Here is a 15922-nt window from a genome sequence, read left to right on the forward strand (position 1 = left end):
CAATACCATCCCATGATTCGAGGTTGATTGAATTTGACATGAAACATCCCAGATGAAAGAGGCGAGGGTTGAATCACCACTGAGGCCTCGGCAAGTGGCACCCCCGTGTGTGGAGGTGCTTCAGGATGGAGGAATGTTTGTGCCCCGCAGGGCTCTGGCACTCTGCATAAAAGCCCGCGCTGCTGCAGGCTCTGCATCCTCCTCTCTTGCCTCCCTCGCTCAAGGATCGAGGTAAGCCTGAGCCCGCTCCATCTCTCCGGCGGCTCCTCTGCTGCCACGGGGCTGCTGCGGCTGAGCCTTGGGCTGCCTGCGCTTGGCCCGGCAATGGAAGCCTTGGAGGGCCCTCACCTCGTTCCCTCCTGTCCGCGGAGGTGGGCAGAGCTGGGAAGGAGGGGTTCTCTCAAGCGGGATGGAATCCGTGGGCACAGGGGGGCTTTGAAAGGCGACAGCGCCCGTGGGAAGAGCAGAGGAGGAGAACCGTGGGCGGGCATTGAGGCCGGCGTCAGTGCCTGCTCTGTCTTTCAGCTTTGGCTCCCTGCAGCAGCGATGTCTTGCTTCAGCGCGTGTGTGCCACGTCCCTGCGGCCCCTGCGGCCCAACGCCCCTCGCCAGCAGCTGCAGTGAGCCCTGCGTGGCCCGCTGCGCCGACTCGACGGTGGCCATCGAGGCGTCGCCGGTGGTGGTGACCCTGCCGGGCCCCATCCTCACCTCCTTCCCTCAGAGCACAGCCGTGGGCTCCTCTCTCTCGGCTGCCGTCGGGAGCTCCCTCAGCGCCGGGGGGGTTCCCATCTCCTCTGGGGGCTCCTTTGCTCTGGGGGGCGCAGGGCTGTGTCTGCCTCGCCTGCGCTGCCCTCTCAACTGCTGAAGCCGCCGCATCGTCCCCTTTGGAGCGGGCGGCGAGACGGGAACCCCGCGCAGGAGCTTGGCCACGGCTGGCAGCCGCGCTGGGTGTCCTCGTCCCGGCTGGCCCTGTGCCCTCTGCTCCTCGCTGTCCCTGTCCTGTGCCACCGCAGTCTCTCCTGCCATTAAACACTTTGCGCAGCATCCATGAGAATTGTGCTGGTTTGTTCTCCTCTCCCAACACGGAGCACCTGGCCTCTGTCTGAGCTTTCTTCTCCTTGAGGGAGGACATCCCGGGCCTGGGGAAGGGAAGGCTGCGGGTGCTGGAGAGTGGGTGCCTGGGGTAGAGGAGAGGGAGCCATCCTCTTGTCTCCAGTGCGCAGGGAGCGGTCAAGAAGCAATTACCCTCCCACAAGAGCCCTGCCTCCTACAGACAACGCTCACCCCCCATAACGCCACAGAAAGTGAACGTTATGCCTCAGGTTCTTATTTTGATGCTTGTGAGGAGTGGGAAAGGGGCATCTCCAGGGGCTCCGTGTCCCCATTTCCGTTCTCGGCCAAAAAGGATGAAAAGCGATGACGCTGAGGGTCAGTCGGCACAGGACCCGGGTGCTGAGGGGCTGTGAGTTTCTGTCCTGAGGTATTTCATGGCCAGAGAGGACAAAGCAGCATTTGGCTGGGGTGAAGCTGCCCCTTGGCACAGGAGGAGGCACTCTGTGACCCCCTGAGATGCTTTCCAAGGAAAAGGTTTGTTTAGGGCCTGAAGAGCCTCCTCTCCCTGAGCCTGGATCCCCCGTCCAGGAGCAGCCATCAGGCTCGGGGGAGCCAGGAGGGCGTGGGGGCAGCGCTCGGGAAAGCAGCGGAGGTGCGGAGGGCACAGGGCAGGGGCAGCGATGCCAGGGCCGGGGCACAGGGAGGGAAGGAAGCTGGCAAAGCATTGAAGCACCCAGCAAGAGCGAGGCTGGAAAAGAGTGAGCAGGCTGAGGAAAGCCGTGGGGGAGCCAAAAGGGCAAAGGTCCCACTGAGATTTGAACTCAGATCGCTGGATTCAGAGTCCAGAGTGCTCACCTTTACACCATGGGACCTCCTGCACGTCTGCCCTCTGCCCCCTCTGCACACCACACCTCACCGGACGCTCCTGCATCCCCATCACCGGGCTCTACAGCTCCCTCACCAACAACAACAGCCTGCTCACACCAACGACGACCCCTCTCTGCTCACAAGCACTTCCAAGACACCTGCACAGCTCTTACCACAACCCTCACAGGTCCTCTCCCCCTCCACACACGCTCCTCAGAACCTGACAACGTCTTACTTTCACCTCGTCCCACCCAATTACACACTTTGTCGCTCCTCCTTCCCGCCTCGTGGCTCACGCTCACCACCCAGGAACCGCATCTCCTCCCTCGTGCACGGGGTCCTGGATGAGGTCCTGGCCTTGCAGCACCAGGGGACCACGAGAGAAAGCAGGCGCTGACGCTGAGTCGTGGCAAGAGCTGGCGGAGGGCCCCGGAGCAGCCTGCCATGAGCTGCAGAGAGCGCGGCCCAACGCGAGGGAGCGTGCAGACCAGGGAAAGCTGCCCTGGTTCTGCTCTCCAAGTGCGGCCCAACAAGGGTCGCAGAGCCCCCGGGGCGAGGCTCAAGCCCTAAAAAGTGAGCGCCTGTGCCAAAGCAGTGCTGTGCGCTGTGTTCCTCGGAGTGTCCTGTGCTGGCGGCCGTGGTGTGAGGACGAGGCAAAAAAGGCATTAGCAGAGGATGGTTTCGATCCATCGACCTCTGGGTTATGGGCCCAGCACGCTTCCGCTGCGCCACTCTGCTCCCCCGGCCCCCCCGGCCCCCCCCAGCCCTGCCGCACGCTCCCCGCCTCTCACAGCACCAGCGCTCACCTCTCGCCTCCCACCCTCCCCCTGCCCTGACAACACCACCACCGACACAAACCCAGCAACGCACAACCCCGCTGCGTGGCACGGGAAGGGTCTTGTTCCTCCTTCTCCCACCTCTCCTGCCCATCGCCTGCAACATCTCAGTCCCAGGACAGGTCTTCTCTTCACCCTCAGCCACCGGGGCCACGTGCGCACGGCGGCGCCTCTCCCGCAGCGCAGCCCACGCTGGCCCCTTCTCTTGTTGCTGCCCCACACCCATCTGCCTCACGTGCTGAGCCCTGACAAGATCTCAGGGCCACCAGGGCTCTGCCCTTCTGGGCTCGCAAGGAGGGCCGTGGGCTGAGGGCTCTCCCTGGGGATGAGCCGCTGGCGTTTCAGCACAGGGAGCTCAGCAGGTGGGATGTGCTGCTGGGGAAGCAGGCGAGACTGAGAGCTGCTCAGCGCCAACACCGGACCTCTCCCCGTGGCTGAGATCTTCTCAAGCGCCAGACCATTCCCTTCCGCGCTCGCCTGCCATGGGCACCGGGAGCCGCTTTCCCGTGCCTCAGGCATTTCTGGAGGGAGGCAAGAACAAAGGGTTTGTGGGTGCGGGGACACCAGGGGCCGCGTGGAGCCCAGTGCTGCCCTGGCCGGGGAGGTGCTGCCAGGCAGCCCAAAAGGGACTGTGCTGCGTAGTTGGCAGGATTCGAACCTGCGCGGGGAAACCCCAATGGATTTCTAGTCCATCGCCTTCACCACTCGGCCACAACTACCTGAGGGCCCTCCCTGCCCTGCGTCCCGGTAACCCCTGCGGGACATCACTCCCCACCGGTTTCCACGCGGATATTGAGCCACTGTCTGCAGGTCTTTCATTGCATCCAGGCAACCCCTTCTCCACGGAGAGGCCCAGCCGTGCAGGCCCTGTCTCTCCGGTTTAGAGACAAGGCTCTTGCACGGGACAGGATTCAATGATTTGCGCAAAAAGAAGAAAATCAGAGTGTTGGAGGGTGATCAAAGCGATACCTGCGTCCTTCCCTGAAAGAGACTGACATCCACGTGGACCTGGTTTGCTCAGCAAGTTCATGAGAGCTCCTGGCTCAAGGATGGGGTGGCCCATCCCAAGCATTTCAAACTACAAAGGGACATCGGATCAGTCTCCCAGAGCTCCTGGGAGTCATTGTGATGCGGAAGAGCTGGGAAAAACCCTGAGCTTCAGGCAAAGGGGAGTCATTGTGTTGTGGCATCCAGTGGACACCATGGCCCTGCCTCAGGCGTACCAGGGAGAGCAGAGCTCACAGACTCATTCTGTCCAAAGTTCTGCATTCTTCAAGGGCTTTTCCACCCATTTTACCACCACCCTGGATCAACTGGTTCTTTGATGGAATTTCATGCTGCTGCTGCCTTCCATGGCATTTCCCTTTTTGTGGCTGCTCAAGTGCCCTCGAGACTGACTCAGAAAAATGAAGGTTCTCTGGGAATAACGTGTTGGAAGAGCTTCTCACCAGATAGTGATCTCTGCCACAGTGGCAGAGTTCTAAAGGTGATAGGAGACTTCTGAGGTAACTGGGAAGCTTGGTCTGCTTGGAGGAGGAGGTCGCCCAGAGAACCTCAATAAGGATCATCCACTCCACGCGACTCTAGGCTGCTCCGAGACTGGGGCAGCCCCTGAAAGGAAACGTCCAGGAAGGCACCAGCAGCGAGAGATGGCATCTCACCAGCGGTTGTGTCAGAAATGCTGCCGAGACCTGAGGAACGGCCCCTGAGGAGAGCAGGATTTTGGATATCCCTGGCCTGCCTGAGACCATGGCACCGTGTCCATTTAATTCCAGAGCAGGGCAATGCGTGTTTGCCTGGATTCAGGGGATTCCCAACTCTTCCACATCGTGATGACTCCCAGGAGCTCTGGGAGACTGATTAAACGTCCCTTTGTAGTCTGAAGCTTGGGATGGGCCACCTCATCCCTCACCCACGAAAAACAGCCAGGAGCCCTTGGCTCCCCGCCCTGCGCCTCTCCTCAAGGGCAGCCGTGCAGGTCTTGGGCCTCTGCGATGAACTTGCTGAGCAAACGAGGTCAGTGGGTGTGGGTCTCCTTCAGAGATGGACCTGGGCATCTCTTTGATCACAAAAAGCAGTGCGTGGTAGAGCCTGATGTGCGTAAGCAAGGTCCTCGTGGCCATCAGTTCTGCCTGCGGGGGACTTCCCTCCAGCCCACAAAGTGCACCCACCAAAAATGTCCCTGCACGCTGGCCCGACACCTTGGAGCTCCTTGGCCTCAGGAAGCTGGGACACATCCATGCCTTTGATGTTCCGTGGTCTGAAAAGGGAGCACAACATCCCAGATGAAAGAGACGAGGACGTAATCAGCAACGAGGCCTCGGCAAGCGGCACCGCCGTGTGTGGAGGTGCTTCAGGATGGAGGAATGTTTGTGCCCCGCAGGGCTCTGGCACTCTGCATAAAAGCCCGCGCTGCTGCAGGCTCTGCATCCTCCTCTCTTGCCTCCCTCGCTCAAGGATCGAGGTAAGCCTGAGCCCGCTCCATCTCTCCGGCGGCTCCTCTGCTGCCACGGGGCTGCTGCGGCTGAGCCTTGGGCTGCCTGCGCTTGGCCCGGCAATGGAAGCCTTGGAGGGCCCTCACCTCGTTCCCTCCTGTCCGCGGAGGTGGGCAGAGCTGGGAAGGAGGGGTTCTCTCAAGCGGGATGGAATCCGTGGGCACAGGGGGGCTTTGAAAGGCGACAGCGCCCGTGGGAAGAGCTGAGGAGGAGAACCGTGGGCGGGCATTGAGGCCGGCGTCAGTGCCTGCTCTGTCTTTCAGCTTTGGCTCCCTGCAGCAGAGATGTCTTGCTTCAGCGCGTGTGTGCCACGTCCGTGCGGCCCCTGCGGCCCAACGCCCCTCGCCAGCAGCTGCAGTGAGCCCTGCGTGGCCCGCTGCGCCGACTCGACGGTGGCCATCGAGGCGTCGCCGGTGGTGGTGACCCTGCCGGGCCCCATCCTCACCTCCTTCCCTCAGAGCACAGCCGTGGGCTCCTCTCTCTCGGCTGCCGTCGGGAGCTCCCTCAGCGCCGGGGGGGTTCCCATCTCCTCTGGGGGCTCCTTTGCTCTGGGGGGCGCAGGGCTGTGTCTGCCTCGCCTGCGCTGCCCTCTCAACTGCTGAAGCCGCCGCATCGTCCCCTTTGGAGCGGGCGGCGAGACGGGAACCCCGCGCAGGAGCTTGGCCACGGCTGGCAGCCGCGCTGGGTGTCCTCGTCCCGGCTGGCCCTGTGCCCTCTGCTCCTCGCTGTCCCTGTCCTGTGCCACCGCAGTCTCTCCTGCCATTAAACACTTTGCGCAGCATCCATGAGAATTGTGCCGGTTTGTTCTCCTCCTCCCTCAGTTTGCTGGGGGCTGTGCAGGTCAGAGCACTGCGCTGTGTTCTCACCCCACCACCAGTTGCAGGTGGAGCTCCCTGAACTGACCCCAGAGTCTCCCATTCAGCCCAGCAGGCGAGAGAAGGGCCAAAAAGCCTCAGAGCGGTGGAGTGGGACCCCCCAGACAACCCCGCTGCCCCCAAAGGTTTGTCACTGTCACCACAGCAAAGGACGTTGACGCTTTTGCTTGAAGCAGCCCTGGGATCAGACACTGGAGAAGCTTCTCCCCATCAGGCAGAGTCGCGTTCCGAGAAACTCCGCTCCTTCCCCACAGCTGAAGCTGCAGGAGAAGCCGCGGTGTCTCGGTTCTCGTGTGCCAGGAACGCTGTCGCGCTCCGTCCCTGTGACGCTCAGGGTCCCTGCGGTGCTGCTCCCTGGGCAGGACGCCCAGCTGGTGGCTCTCGGTCTCCTCCTCTCCGTGCCGCGGCAGATGGCTTTTCTTGCAGCCGAGCCCAGCGGCAGGTGTGGCTCCGGGCCAGGCCCAAACGTGTCCTGCGGGGCCCCGGCCAATGCTCCGGGAGCGCTGCAAGAAAAGCCTGGCTGCGTTGGCCGGGAATCGAACCCGGGTCAACTGCTTGGAAGGCAGCTATGCTCACCACTATACCACCAACGCATGGGGCACGCGGCACTCCTGCACAAGCTGCCACGAGCATGAATGGTTCTGGAGATGCGAGAGGTCGGCCAGGGACTCAAGATCAGGGACTGCCCGGCGTTGGTGCAGCTGGGATTGGGCTGCATGATGGGAAGGGGAAACAACTGCGTCCCCAGTGCCTTGCAGGGAGAGCTCTGCCTGCTGAGGGCACTTTGGGTGCTGCGCAGGGAAAGGAGAAAGAAGGTGGCATTGGCAGAGAGAAGGGGCTGTGGGACAGGGAGGGCCATGGCCACAGGTGCCCAGAGAGCAGGAACAGAGCAGTGCAGGGAATGCCTGCTGAAGGATGGAAGGGAGAGAGAGTGGCTGTGACGCATCAGGGTGGAAAAAAATGCATTAGCAGAGGATGGTTTCGATCCATCGACCTCTGGGTTATGGGCCCAGCACGCTTCCGCTGCGCCACTCTGCTCCCTATTTGCTCATTTTTTCCTGCTCCTACATACATGGCCTCTCGGCTGCTCCTGCTCCCCACACTGGAAAGGAGGGTCCTGTCAGCAGCCCCCAGCCCTGAATGGGTCCCCTGGGACAGCCTCCCCTTCCAGTCCCTCCCCGAGCTCTCTCAGCCCTTTACCCTGCAGGTTTTTTTTCATATTTGAGCAGGAAAAAACCTCAATCAAAGAGCAAAGAATTGTCAAAAAATAACCGCACGGCAACTGGGTGACAGGTCAGGGGGCAATGGAATGGGGTCACAAATGGGGTCCAGAGAGACACACAAAATATATCCTCAACTGAGTTGAAGAACTTGGGGTGCTGAGGGAGGAGAAGCTCCACAGGAGCTGCGACATGCGCTTGCAACCCAGAAACCACCCATGTCCTGGGCTGCACTCAGAGCACTGGGACCAGCAGGGAGGGAGGGGATTCTGCCCCTCTGCTCCGCTCTGGGAGACCCACCTGGAGCCTGTGTCCAGCTCTGGAGTCCTCAGCACAGGGAGGACATGGAGCTGTGGGAGCGAGGCCAGAGGAGGCCTCAGAGATGATGCGAGGGCTGGAGCACCTCCCGTCCAAGGACAGGCTGGGAGAGTAGGGGTTGTTCAGCCTGGAGAAGAGAAGGCTGCGGGGAGACCTTAGAGCAGCTTCCAGTATGGAAAGAGGTTCCAAGAAAGCTGGGGAGGGGCTCTTGATCAGGGAGTGCAGGGATTTCAGGGAGTGGAGAGATTTCAGCACCTGCTGAACCCAGCTGATGGATGCAATGTCCTCGGGTGTAGGAAACATCTATCATCCACAAAGGATGCGGGCACTTTCTCCTCATTAGGGAAATGGATTTCAGTAACAGCTCCAGCCACCGAGGCTGCAGCAGGCAGGCCCATCCCCTGAATACGTTCTGAAATGATGAACGGCAACACTTAAACTCTATCAAATCCACTTACCTGTTTTAGCCACTTGCATTTATCTCAGATGAAGGGATGAAGCTGTTCTCCCCTGTATCGGGCATGACCTCCTCATTTAACCCGTATCATTAGGCTCAGGGATCTGTAACTTTTGTAAATGAATAATCACTAATCCAGGCTTTTCTAGGCTCCCCCCTCTTTCTTTTTCCCGATGCCCCCAGGTAACCCCTCGCCGTCTGCGTTGGCGAGGGAAGGTTTGGAAATGAGCAGCAGTGCTGTTCTATGTGTTACAAATCATGTTTGTTGGGGTCATACACACAAGGAAGGATTTAACACGCACAGTTTATGTACATCATCAAGCATCAAAACACATCGGCTCCAAGGTCTTGTTTAGGTACTGTTGCCTCCTCCACTGCTCCTTCCAGAAGCTCCTGTCTTCTGCATACGGCTCGCGCTTGGCTGCCGAGGCATCCTCTGGGCAGATCCTTCCCGGCTGCTCCTCTCTGCAAGAACCTGGGTCCCGCTGACAGCAGAAGTGCTTTTATTTCTCCCTGAATAAACAAGCACAACATTGATGTTCAACTACCACTCCTCCGTGTCACCCAGACAGCATCCAAGCCACAAGCGCTGCTTTGGAAGTCACACAAGAGGCAAAACTGGATTGGCTGTCACAGGTGTATCCAGCATACAACTCAGAAAGGGGATTTGTGAGTTCAGCTCAGCAGATATCAGGGCCACAAACCCAAAACAAGCAGGAGCACTGCTCGTTTTCAACAGGTTTAATCTACAAAGTAACCGGCCACTTTGTTCTCTTCAAACCTACTTTCATCTGGCACAGGAACACCTCAAGAAGAACACAAAGAGCATCTGACACCTCAAGAACACGAGGAGCCTCCGACACGTCAAGGCTGGGATAACTGAATCCATGTGCCAGTGGCCACCAGTTTCTGAAGCCTGCAGTCACACTATCAGATCATGACCCCTTCTCTTCATGTCACTTCTGCGTCCTGATGAGCAAGGTTGGATTTCCTGCCATGTTCTGGGGTTTCCAGGAGCTCAGACTCCTACCCAGGGCATTTTACTAAAGGTAGCAAGTTCCAAGAAGCACAAAAAAAATAGTAATAGCATGGGGGGGGGAACAAAGCACGGAGATGCAGTGAGGTGTGGTTACAGCAGTTACACGCATGCAACTAAAATGAAGAGCAATAACTGTGTCCTGGGCTGCACCCAGAGCCATGGGACCAGCAGGGAGGGAGGGGATTCTGCCCCTCTGCTCCGCTCCGGGAGACCCCTCTGGAGCCTGTGTCCAGCTCTGGAGTCCTCAGCACAGGGAGGACATGGAGCTGTGGGAGTGAGGCCAGAGGAGGCCACGGAGATGATGCGAGGCTCAGTTATCTCAAAGCATAAACGAAGTTGAACAACCACAAACTCTCTGTAACTCAAGTACGACAGATGAACAAAGCGATTCCACTACTATTTCCCTCAGTGACACAAGACTCCTTATCTTGGATGCCTCTGGCTGTCACAGAGCAACTGCAGCACAAACAGCTGTAGATGCAAGAAACCAGCCAAAAGAGAACTTAATCAAAAATCTCCCTCCCCAAAGATAACTCAAATGCGAAGCTGCTTCCTTTGGAGTCATCCCTGGGGCTCTTTAAGAGACAAACACAAGCCCAACCCTCCTGGGATAAGGAGAAAGAAATAAGAGCTGTTTGTCTGCTGCTTCTTTTGAAGCAGAAAAAAGCATTTCATTACACATCACCCATATTTTGGGATTAGTTACAGCCTCTCTGGAGAGGAAAGGAGCTGGAATTTTTAACCAAGGGACCTTCAGCCAAGCAAGAAAGTATGGCAAAGCTGAGAAGTCTTGTAATCAGGTGTAAAATAATTGATATCAGCATCTGCAATTCAGAAAATACTTAACTGTAATTTCTGCAGCACAAGAACATGGACTCATGGAAGGTGGAAAAGGCCCCTCAGCTCACCCAGCCCAGCTGCCAGCCCAACCGCCCTGTGCTGACTGAACCTTGTCCACAGGTGCCACGGCCACACACTTTGTGAACCCCTCCAGGGATGGGGACTCCATCCCTGCCCTAGAGCGGCCTCTGCCAAGGAAGAAATATTTCCTACTATCCAACCTCACCCTCCTCTGCCACAACGTGAAGCCATTTCCTCCCATCCCATGCCTTATTCCCTGGGAGCAGAGCCCAGCACCCACCTCGCTCCACCCTCCCTTCCAGGAGCTGCAGAGAGCGATGAGGTCTCCCCTCCTCTTCTCCAGGCTAAACAGCCCCAGGGCCCTCGGCTGCTCCCACAACCCCTGTTCTCCAGATTCTTCCCAGCTCCGTTACATCCTCCGGAGACGTTCCAGCCCCTCAATGTCCTTCTTGGGGTGAGGGACCCAGAACTGAGCCCAAGAGTTGAGTTGCCTCTCCAGCGCCGAGTGCAGGGGGCGATCCCCTCCCTGCTCCCGCTGCCCCTCCATGGCCCCCTGGGCCCCACCGGCCCGTGCTCAGCCGCTGTCGCCCGGCACCCCAGGCCGCTGGGGAGTCAGGGAGCGTGGATGGAGCCGGGGGTCTCGCACCCACCTCGGCTGTCGGCAGTGGTGATCGGCGCCGCGGCGGGGGGACCCTCGTGTCCCGGCGGCAGCCGCTGCCCCGCACACATCGACTTGAGCACCTGGAAGACGGCGAGCGGCGCCACGTTCATGCGCAGCAGGTCCAGCAGCACCCTGCGAGGAACCAGCACCATCGGCAGGGGGTACACCGAGGGGGATCAGAGGACCGGGAGGGGGACTGGGAGAGACTGTGGGGGACCGAGGGGACCTGAGGAGACAGACGGGGACCAGGGGCACGGGCAGGACTGAGGGCATCGAGGGGACACAAGGGGGACTCGAGGGACTGGGAGATACAAGAGGGGACCGAGAGCACCGCCGTGGCACCGGGGAGCAGGCCGGCAGCGATGGGGAGGACCGGGGGCACCGAGGGGGCCGGCGGGGGGCACTGGGTGCATCGAGGGGACTGAGGGGCTGGCCGGGAGAGGAACCGGGGGGGAACCGGGAGTGACCGAGAGAGCGGGAACGACCGAAGACCGCAACGGGCACCGAGAGGGCCGGGGTCTCACCGGAACACCTCCGGGTCCAGCCCGCTGCCCGCCGCCTGAGCCAGCTCGAACAGCTCGGCCTCCTCCGCGCTCAGCAGCTGCTTCCGCCGCAGCCGCGCCTCCACTACAGCCGTCGCCATTGCGGGCGCCGCGCGCCGAGCCCGAGCCCCGCCCCGTGGGGCCCCGCCGGCCAATGGCGGGCTGGACCCGCCCCCGAGAGCAACGAGCGGCCAATCACAACTCGCACGTCACCTGTTTGGCCCGCCCCCAGTCCCTTGCCTGGCCAGTCACGGCTTGGCCCTGCCCCCTCGGGCCCCGATCGGCCAATCACGCCCTCTCAGCGTTCTGGCCACGTCCCCGCTCTGCCAATCGCAGTCTGGTCCCGCCTTTGACCGCGCCCCCTCAACGCCCGGTCCCGCCCCCGGAGCCCTATCTAGCCAATCACAGTCTGGTCACGCCCCCTCGCTGGTTGACACGCCCCTCATTACCATCCAATGACTGTCTGGCCCCGCCCCGGAGCCTCCCAGGCAATCACAGCCCCGCCCAGCCCGCAGGAGGGTTGGGTGGGGCCGGGAGCAGCGGGAGCGGCGAGGGAGGAGGAGGAGCTGCCGGGGATCCGCCGCGGGCGCTCACGGCCGGGGAAGACCGCGGAGCGTCATCGCCCGCCAGCCCGCGGCTCCCCTGTCCCCCCCACCACACAGCCCGCGGCTCCCCTGTCCCCCACCACCACACAGCCCGCGGCTCCCCTGTCCCCCCACACCACACAGCCCGCGGCTCCCCTGTCCCCCCCACCACACGGGCCGCGGCTCCCCTGTCCCCCCACACCACACTGCCCGCGGCTCCCCTGTCCCCCCACACCACACTGCCCGCGGCTCCCCTGTTCCCCCCCACCACACAGCCCGCGGCTCCCCTGTCCCCCCACACCACACAGCCCGCGGCTCCCCTGTCCCCCCCCACCACACAGCCCGCGGCTCCCCTGTCCCCCCCCACCACACAGCCCGCGGCTCCCCTGTTCCCCCCCACCACACAGCCCGCGGCTCCCCTGTTCCCCCACACCACACAGCCCGCAGCTCCCCTGTCCCCCCACACCACACAGCCCGCGGCTCCCCTGTCCCCCCACACCACACAGCCCGCGGCTCCCCTGTTCCCCCACACCACACGGGCCGCGGCTCCCCTGTTCCCCCACACCACACGGGCCGCGGCTCCCCTGTTCCCCCACACCACACGGCCCGCGGCTCCCCTGTCCCCCCACACCACACAGCCCGCGGCTCCCCTGTCCCCCCACACCACACGGGCCGCGGCTCCCCTGTCCCCCCCACACCACACGGGCCGCGGCTCCCCTGTCCCCCCCACACCACACAGCCCGCGGCTCCCCTGTCCCCCCCACACCACACAGACCGCAGCTCCCCTGTCCCCCCCACACCACACGGGCCGCGGCTCCCCTGTCCCCCCACACCACACGGGCCGCGGCTCCCCTGTCCCCCCCACACCACACTGCCCGCAGCTCCCTGCCCTCAACCCTCTCCAGCTTCTTTTCCTTGAGTCCTCACGGCTTTTTCCGAGCACAACTGTGTCTTTATTCCTACAGGAATGGAGATGCTAAGCATATGGTGGCGGAGACCACAGTGAGGATCAGGAGCTCCCTGTCCCCACCTGTGCGTGGGGAAGTGAACAGGTCGTCCGTGTAGGCAGCAAACAACGACATCCCACCCCTTAATAAACATCCCCGTGGCGTTTTTCCCACTGGGAAGAAGAAATAAGTGGTTGTTCTCTGCTGTGGTCACCTGGGTGCCTTCTCCCTGCATACCCAACCTCTCTCCCTTGTATCGCGGGGGCCAGCTCTCCACGTTGGCTCTGGTCTGCTGTCCCTGGCCATGGGTGGGGCAGGGGGGCGCATGAGAAGCTCCACTTTGGGCCATGCAGGTGAATTTGGGTGCGCAGAACCTGTACGTAGAGCTACACACAGATAATCACCTGTGTTCACATACCCGACTGTCTACCTCTGCCAGGCTGTGGCATCTCACTGCATTCCCGTTCCCAAGCCAGCGGAGTGCATCTGGCATGGCGTGGGGAAGGAAACTGGAAATTTGGGTCGCGAGCTTTGCCGTGGCAAGGAGACATCCAGCTGAGATTGAAATTCCTCTATCTAAATGGAAATGAGCGGAGCCTCCACCAGCAGGGAGGGATCAATGGTCCCTGGCACGCAGAGATATCACGGGCAAACCCATCGCACTGTGGGGTGGATCACAGAGCCAGGGCGCCATGCAGGGATCTCGCCGCTCTTAGCACCACCACCTCATCCCTGCACCCAGCCACAGGAGAGGTATACTCCCACTCCACGCCCGGAGCAATCTGTGAGCACAGGAGAATCCTCACCTGCCACAGGGTGACTCCACCTTGCATCTCCACACACGTTCAGCCTCACTAACGGACAGTGGCTGCCAAGATGGGAACGAGACATAGGATGATAAAAGAGGGATCATGCTGCTAACGGCCCCGAGCGGGAGCAGCCCAGCAGGGACAATTATTGCGGTGCTGATAGCAGGAGCAGCTGCTGCCAGCACGAATTACCGCACTGTCTGCAGAGCCTGGAATCAGCCTGGAGTGATGGGCTTTCAGAGGGACCCTCAGCTGTGCAGGGCAGCTCAGGGTCTGCAAACGTAGAATCAAGGAATCACTGAGGTTGGAAAAGCCCTCTCAGTTTGCCCAATCCAACTGCCAGCCTGACTACCCTGTGCTGACTGAACCCTATCCCAGGTGCCACGGCTGCATGTTCTGTGAACCCCTCCAGGGATGGGGACCCCACCCCTGACCTGGGCAGCCTCAGCCAGGGCTTCACTGCTTTTTCCATGAAGGAATTTTTCCTAATATCCAATCTAAACCTCCCCTGGCGCACCTTGAGGCCATCCCTGTCCTTGCTTCCTTGCCTGCTCTGTTAGGATGCGCTGCTTCCTTTGGGACTGGCTGGAAGTCAAACGGCAGGGCAAGAGCCCTAACTAGGGTGGTGATGAACTCTCCGGCCCTTCCTGGTCCCACCTGGACTACTTCCCTCAGCCCATGGCATCTGGGAGCTCAGCTCTAAGTTACAGCAGAAGAGAGCAAGATGCTTTTGAGTTCAGCTTCTCTCTGGAAAAGACGATCCAGTGGGAGGTGTCCTTGCACATGACGGGGGTTGGAACTGGATGGGCTTGAAAGTCCCTTCCAACCCAAACTATTCCAGGATTCTAAATCCAAGCCAGTGGTGGGCACAAGGGTTGAACCAGGCAGCCTGTTGCCTTGGAGAGGGGCAGTGGCGTGCGTGAGCAGTGACTCAAGGCGATCTACACAGAGGCAACAGCCTTCCTGGTAAATCACCACACACGGTCAGAGCAGGCGTGTGGAGCACTAAAACCAGCCGTGCTGTGGATGTGCAGAGGGAACCCTGGATGCGGGCGGTAAATCCGGACACAGCAGGCATGCGCAGAGAGGCAGCGATGCTGCAAACGAGCAGTAAATCACACCACACTGTAGATGTGCAGTGGGGCTGCCCCTGAGAGGAATGGTGGGAGAGGTCACAGGTATGGCCAGAGCCCACCGGTGTCACGCCGGCACGGGTCAGGACCTGCTGGCGTTTCATGGAGAAAAACTCAGCGTGCATGCATTTGTATCGAGAAGAGAGAGAGACTTGTGGCTGCGCAGGACATCAGTCTGAGTGCGATGTGAAGGACAGAGAGCGCCTGAGGCAGGACCACCAGAGGAGGACACGCTTTGAATGCATGAGATGAGGGTCAATCAGGAGGAGACACGTGAACTCCAGGAGGAAAAGAGCAAGGTTGTCTCGCTGTGAAGGACTGGATTGAGGATAACCTGGATCTGGCTCAAGCAGCAAACAAATGCAGCAAATGAGCCTTTCACATCCAGAAAAGGGAAAAGAGGGATTAAAACACAGCACGGGCTTGGGAGGTTTCTTTAAAGGAAACAGATTCAAGAGAGGAAGGTGAATGCAAACAGAATTTATCATAGATACCTCACCTCAGTGTAATGTAATGATTTGTCTTGAACGAGGTGATGGAGCACATTTAGGCTGCTTAGACTTAAGGGAGGAGTTTCACCTGGGTCGGGGACATCACAGGCTGGGTGGAGAATAGGTTGGAAGCCCCAAGGCCAAGGACAGGCTGGGAGAGTTGGGTTTGTTCAGCCTAGGGGAGACCAGCAGCTTCCAGTATGGAAAGGAGCTCCAGAAAAGCTGGGGAGGCTCATTCTGGCATTCCCACAGGAACCACAGGTCCGGCTGGAGCGCTGCATCCTCTGTGATGGAACCTGATCAGGAGCTGCCCAGAAAAAGCGGATTGACTCTCGTGAGGGCATTTAAAAGAGGTGTTTAAAAGATGGGTAGATGAGGGGCTCAAGGGTGGTTCAGCAGTTGACAGGGATGGTTGGATTCTATGATCTCAGAGGCTTTTTCCAACCAAACAATTCTATGATTTTCATGCTGCTTTTTGCTGTCCTGTGACTGAAACGAGTGCAGTTTGGGAACAAGAGGGGAGGGCAGCCGTGTGATGGGGGGATCCCCATTCACGAGGGCACTATTCCCCAGGACAAACAAGGGCCTGAGCTACCCGATGTGGCTCCGAGGTTAACCCCATTGTGAGCGTGAAGGCAGAGTGGGGACCCTTCTCTGTCGCAATTCCCCATCCCCTTGTCCTGGCAATGCCGTGTGTCATCCCAGCTGACTCCGTTCCCTCCTCCCTGGCAGGGA

At 60.2% G+C, this 15922-nt stretch overlaps 2 protein-coding genes and 5 non-coding genes across 7 annotated transcripts in view; all 7 read right to left on the minus strand.

Annotated features, from left to right (window-relative positions):
- The window catches only part of LOC104054369 (alpha-2,8-sialyltransferase 8E-like), a 34506-nt gene extending 25970 nt beyond the window's left edge, over positions 1-8536 (minus strand). Inside the window, exons 1-2 of the mRNA XM_054078022.1 lie at positions 8423-8536; positions 8122-8230 (exon numbers count right to left, since the gene is read on the minus strand). Of these exons, the coding sequence (XP_053933997.1) occupies positions 8122-8140 (19 nt within the window). The 5' untranslated portion in view covers positions 8141-8230; positions 8423-8536. The remainder of the gene's footprint in view (positions 1-8121; positions 8231-8422) is intronic.
- Positions 1853-1924, minus strand: TRNAQ-CUG (transfer RNA glutamine (anticodon CUG)). The gene has a single exon. It is a non-coding gene; the product is annotated as a tRNA-Gln (tRNA).
- On the minus strand, positions 2586-2657 carry TRNAM-CAU (transfer RNA methionine (anticodon CAU)). Its single transcript has one exon. It is a non-coding gene; the product is annotated as a tRNA-Met (tRNA).
- TRNAS-AGA (transfer RNA serine (anticodon AGA)) lies at positions 3393-3474 on the minus strand. Its single transcript has one exon. It is a non-coding gene; the product is annotated as a tRNA-Ser (tRNA).
- Positions 6647-6718, minus strand: TRNAG-UCC (transfer RNA glycine (anticodon UCC)). Its single transcript has one exon. It is a non-coding gene; the product is annotated as a tRNA-Gly (tRNA).
- On the minus strand, positions 7092-7163 carry TRNAM-CAU (transfer RNA methionine (anticodon CAU)). Its single transcript has one exon. It is a non-coding gene; the product is annotated as a tRNA-Met (tRNA).
- Positions 8372-11345, minus strand: LOC104064862 (mitotic-spindle organizing protein 2B). Its single transcript, XM_054078023.1, has 3 exons — positions 11206-11345; positions 10671-10813; positions 8372-8633 (listed from the first exon to the last, which is right to left on the minus strand). The coding sequence occupies exons 1-3, from the start codon at positions 11322-11324 to the stop codon at positions 8473-8475; spliced, it is 423 nt and encodes a 140-aa protein (XP_053933998.1). The 5' UTR covers positions 11325-11345; the 3' UTR covers positions 8372-8472.
- Between the last annotated feature and the right edge of the window lie 4577 nt (positions 11346-15922).

The sequence above is a fragment of the Cuculus canorus genome, chromosome 12, assembly GCF_017976375.1.
Source record: "Cuculus canorus isolate bCucCan1 chromosome 12, bCucCan1.pri, whole genome shotgun sequence".
NCBI classification, from domain to species: Eukaryota; Metazoa; Chordata; class Aves; order Cuculiformes; family Cuculidae; genus Cuculus; species Cuculus canorus.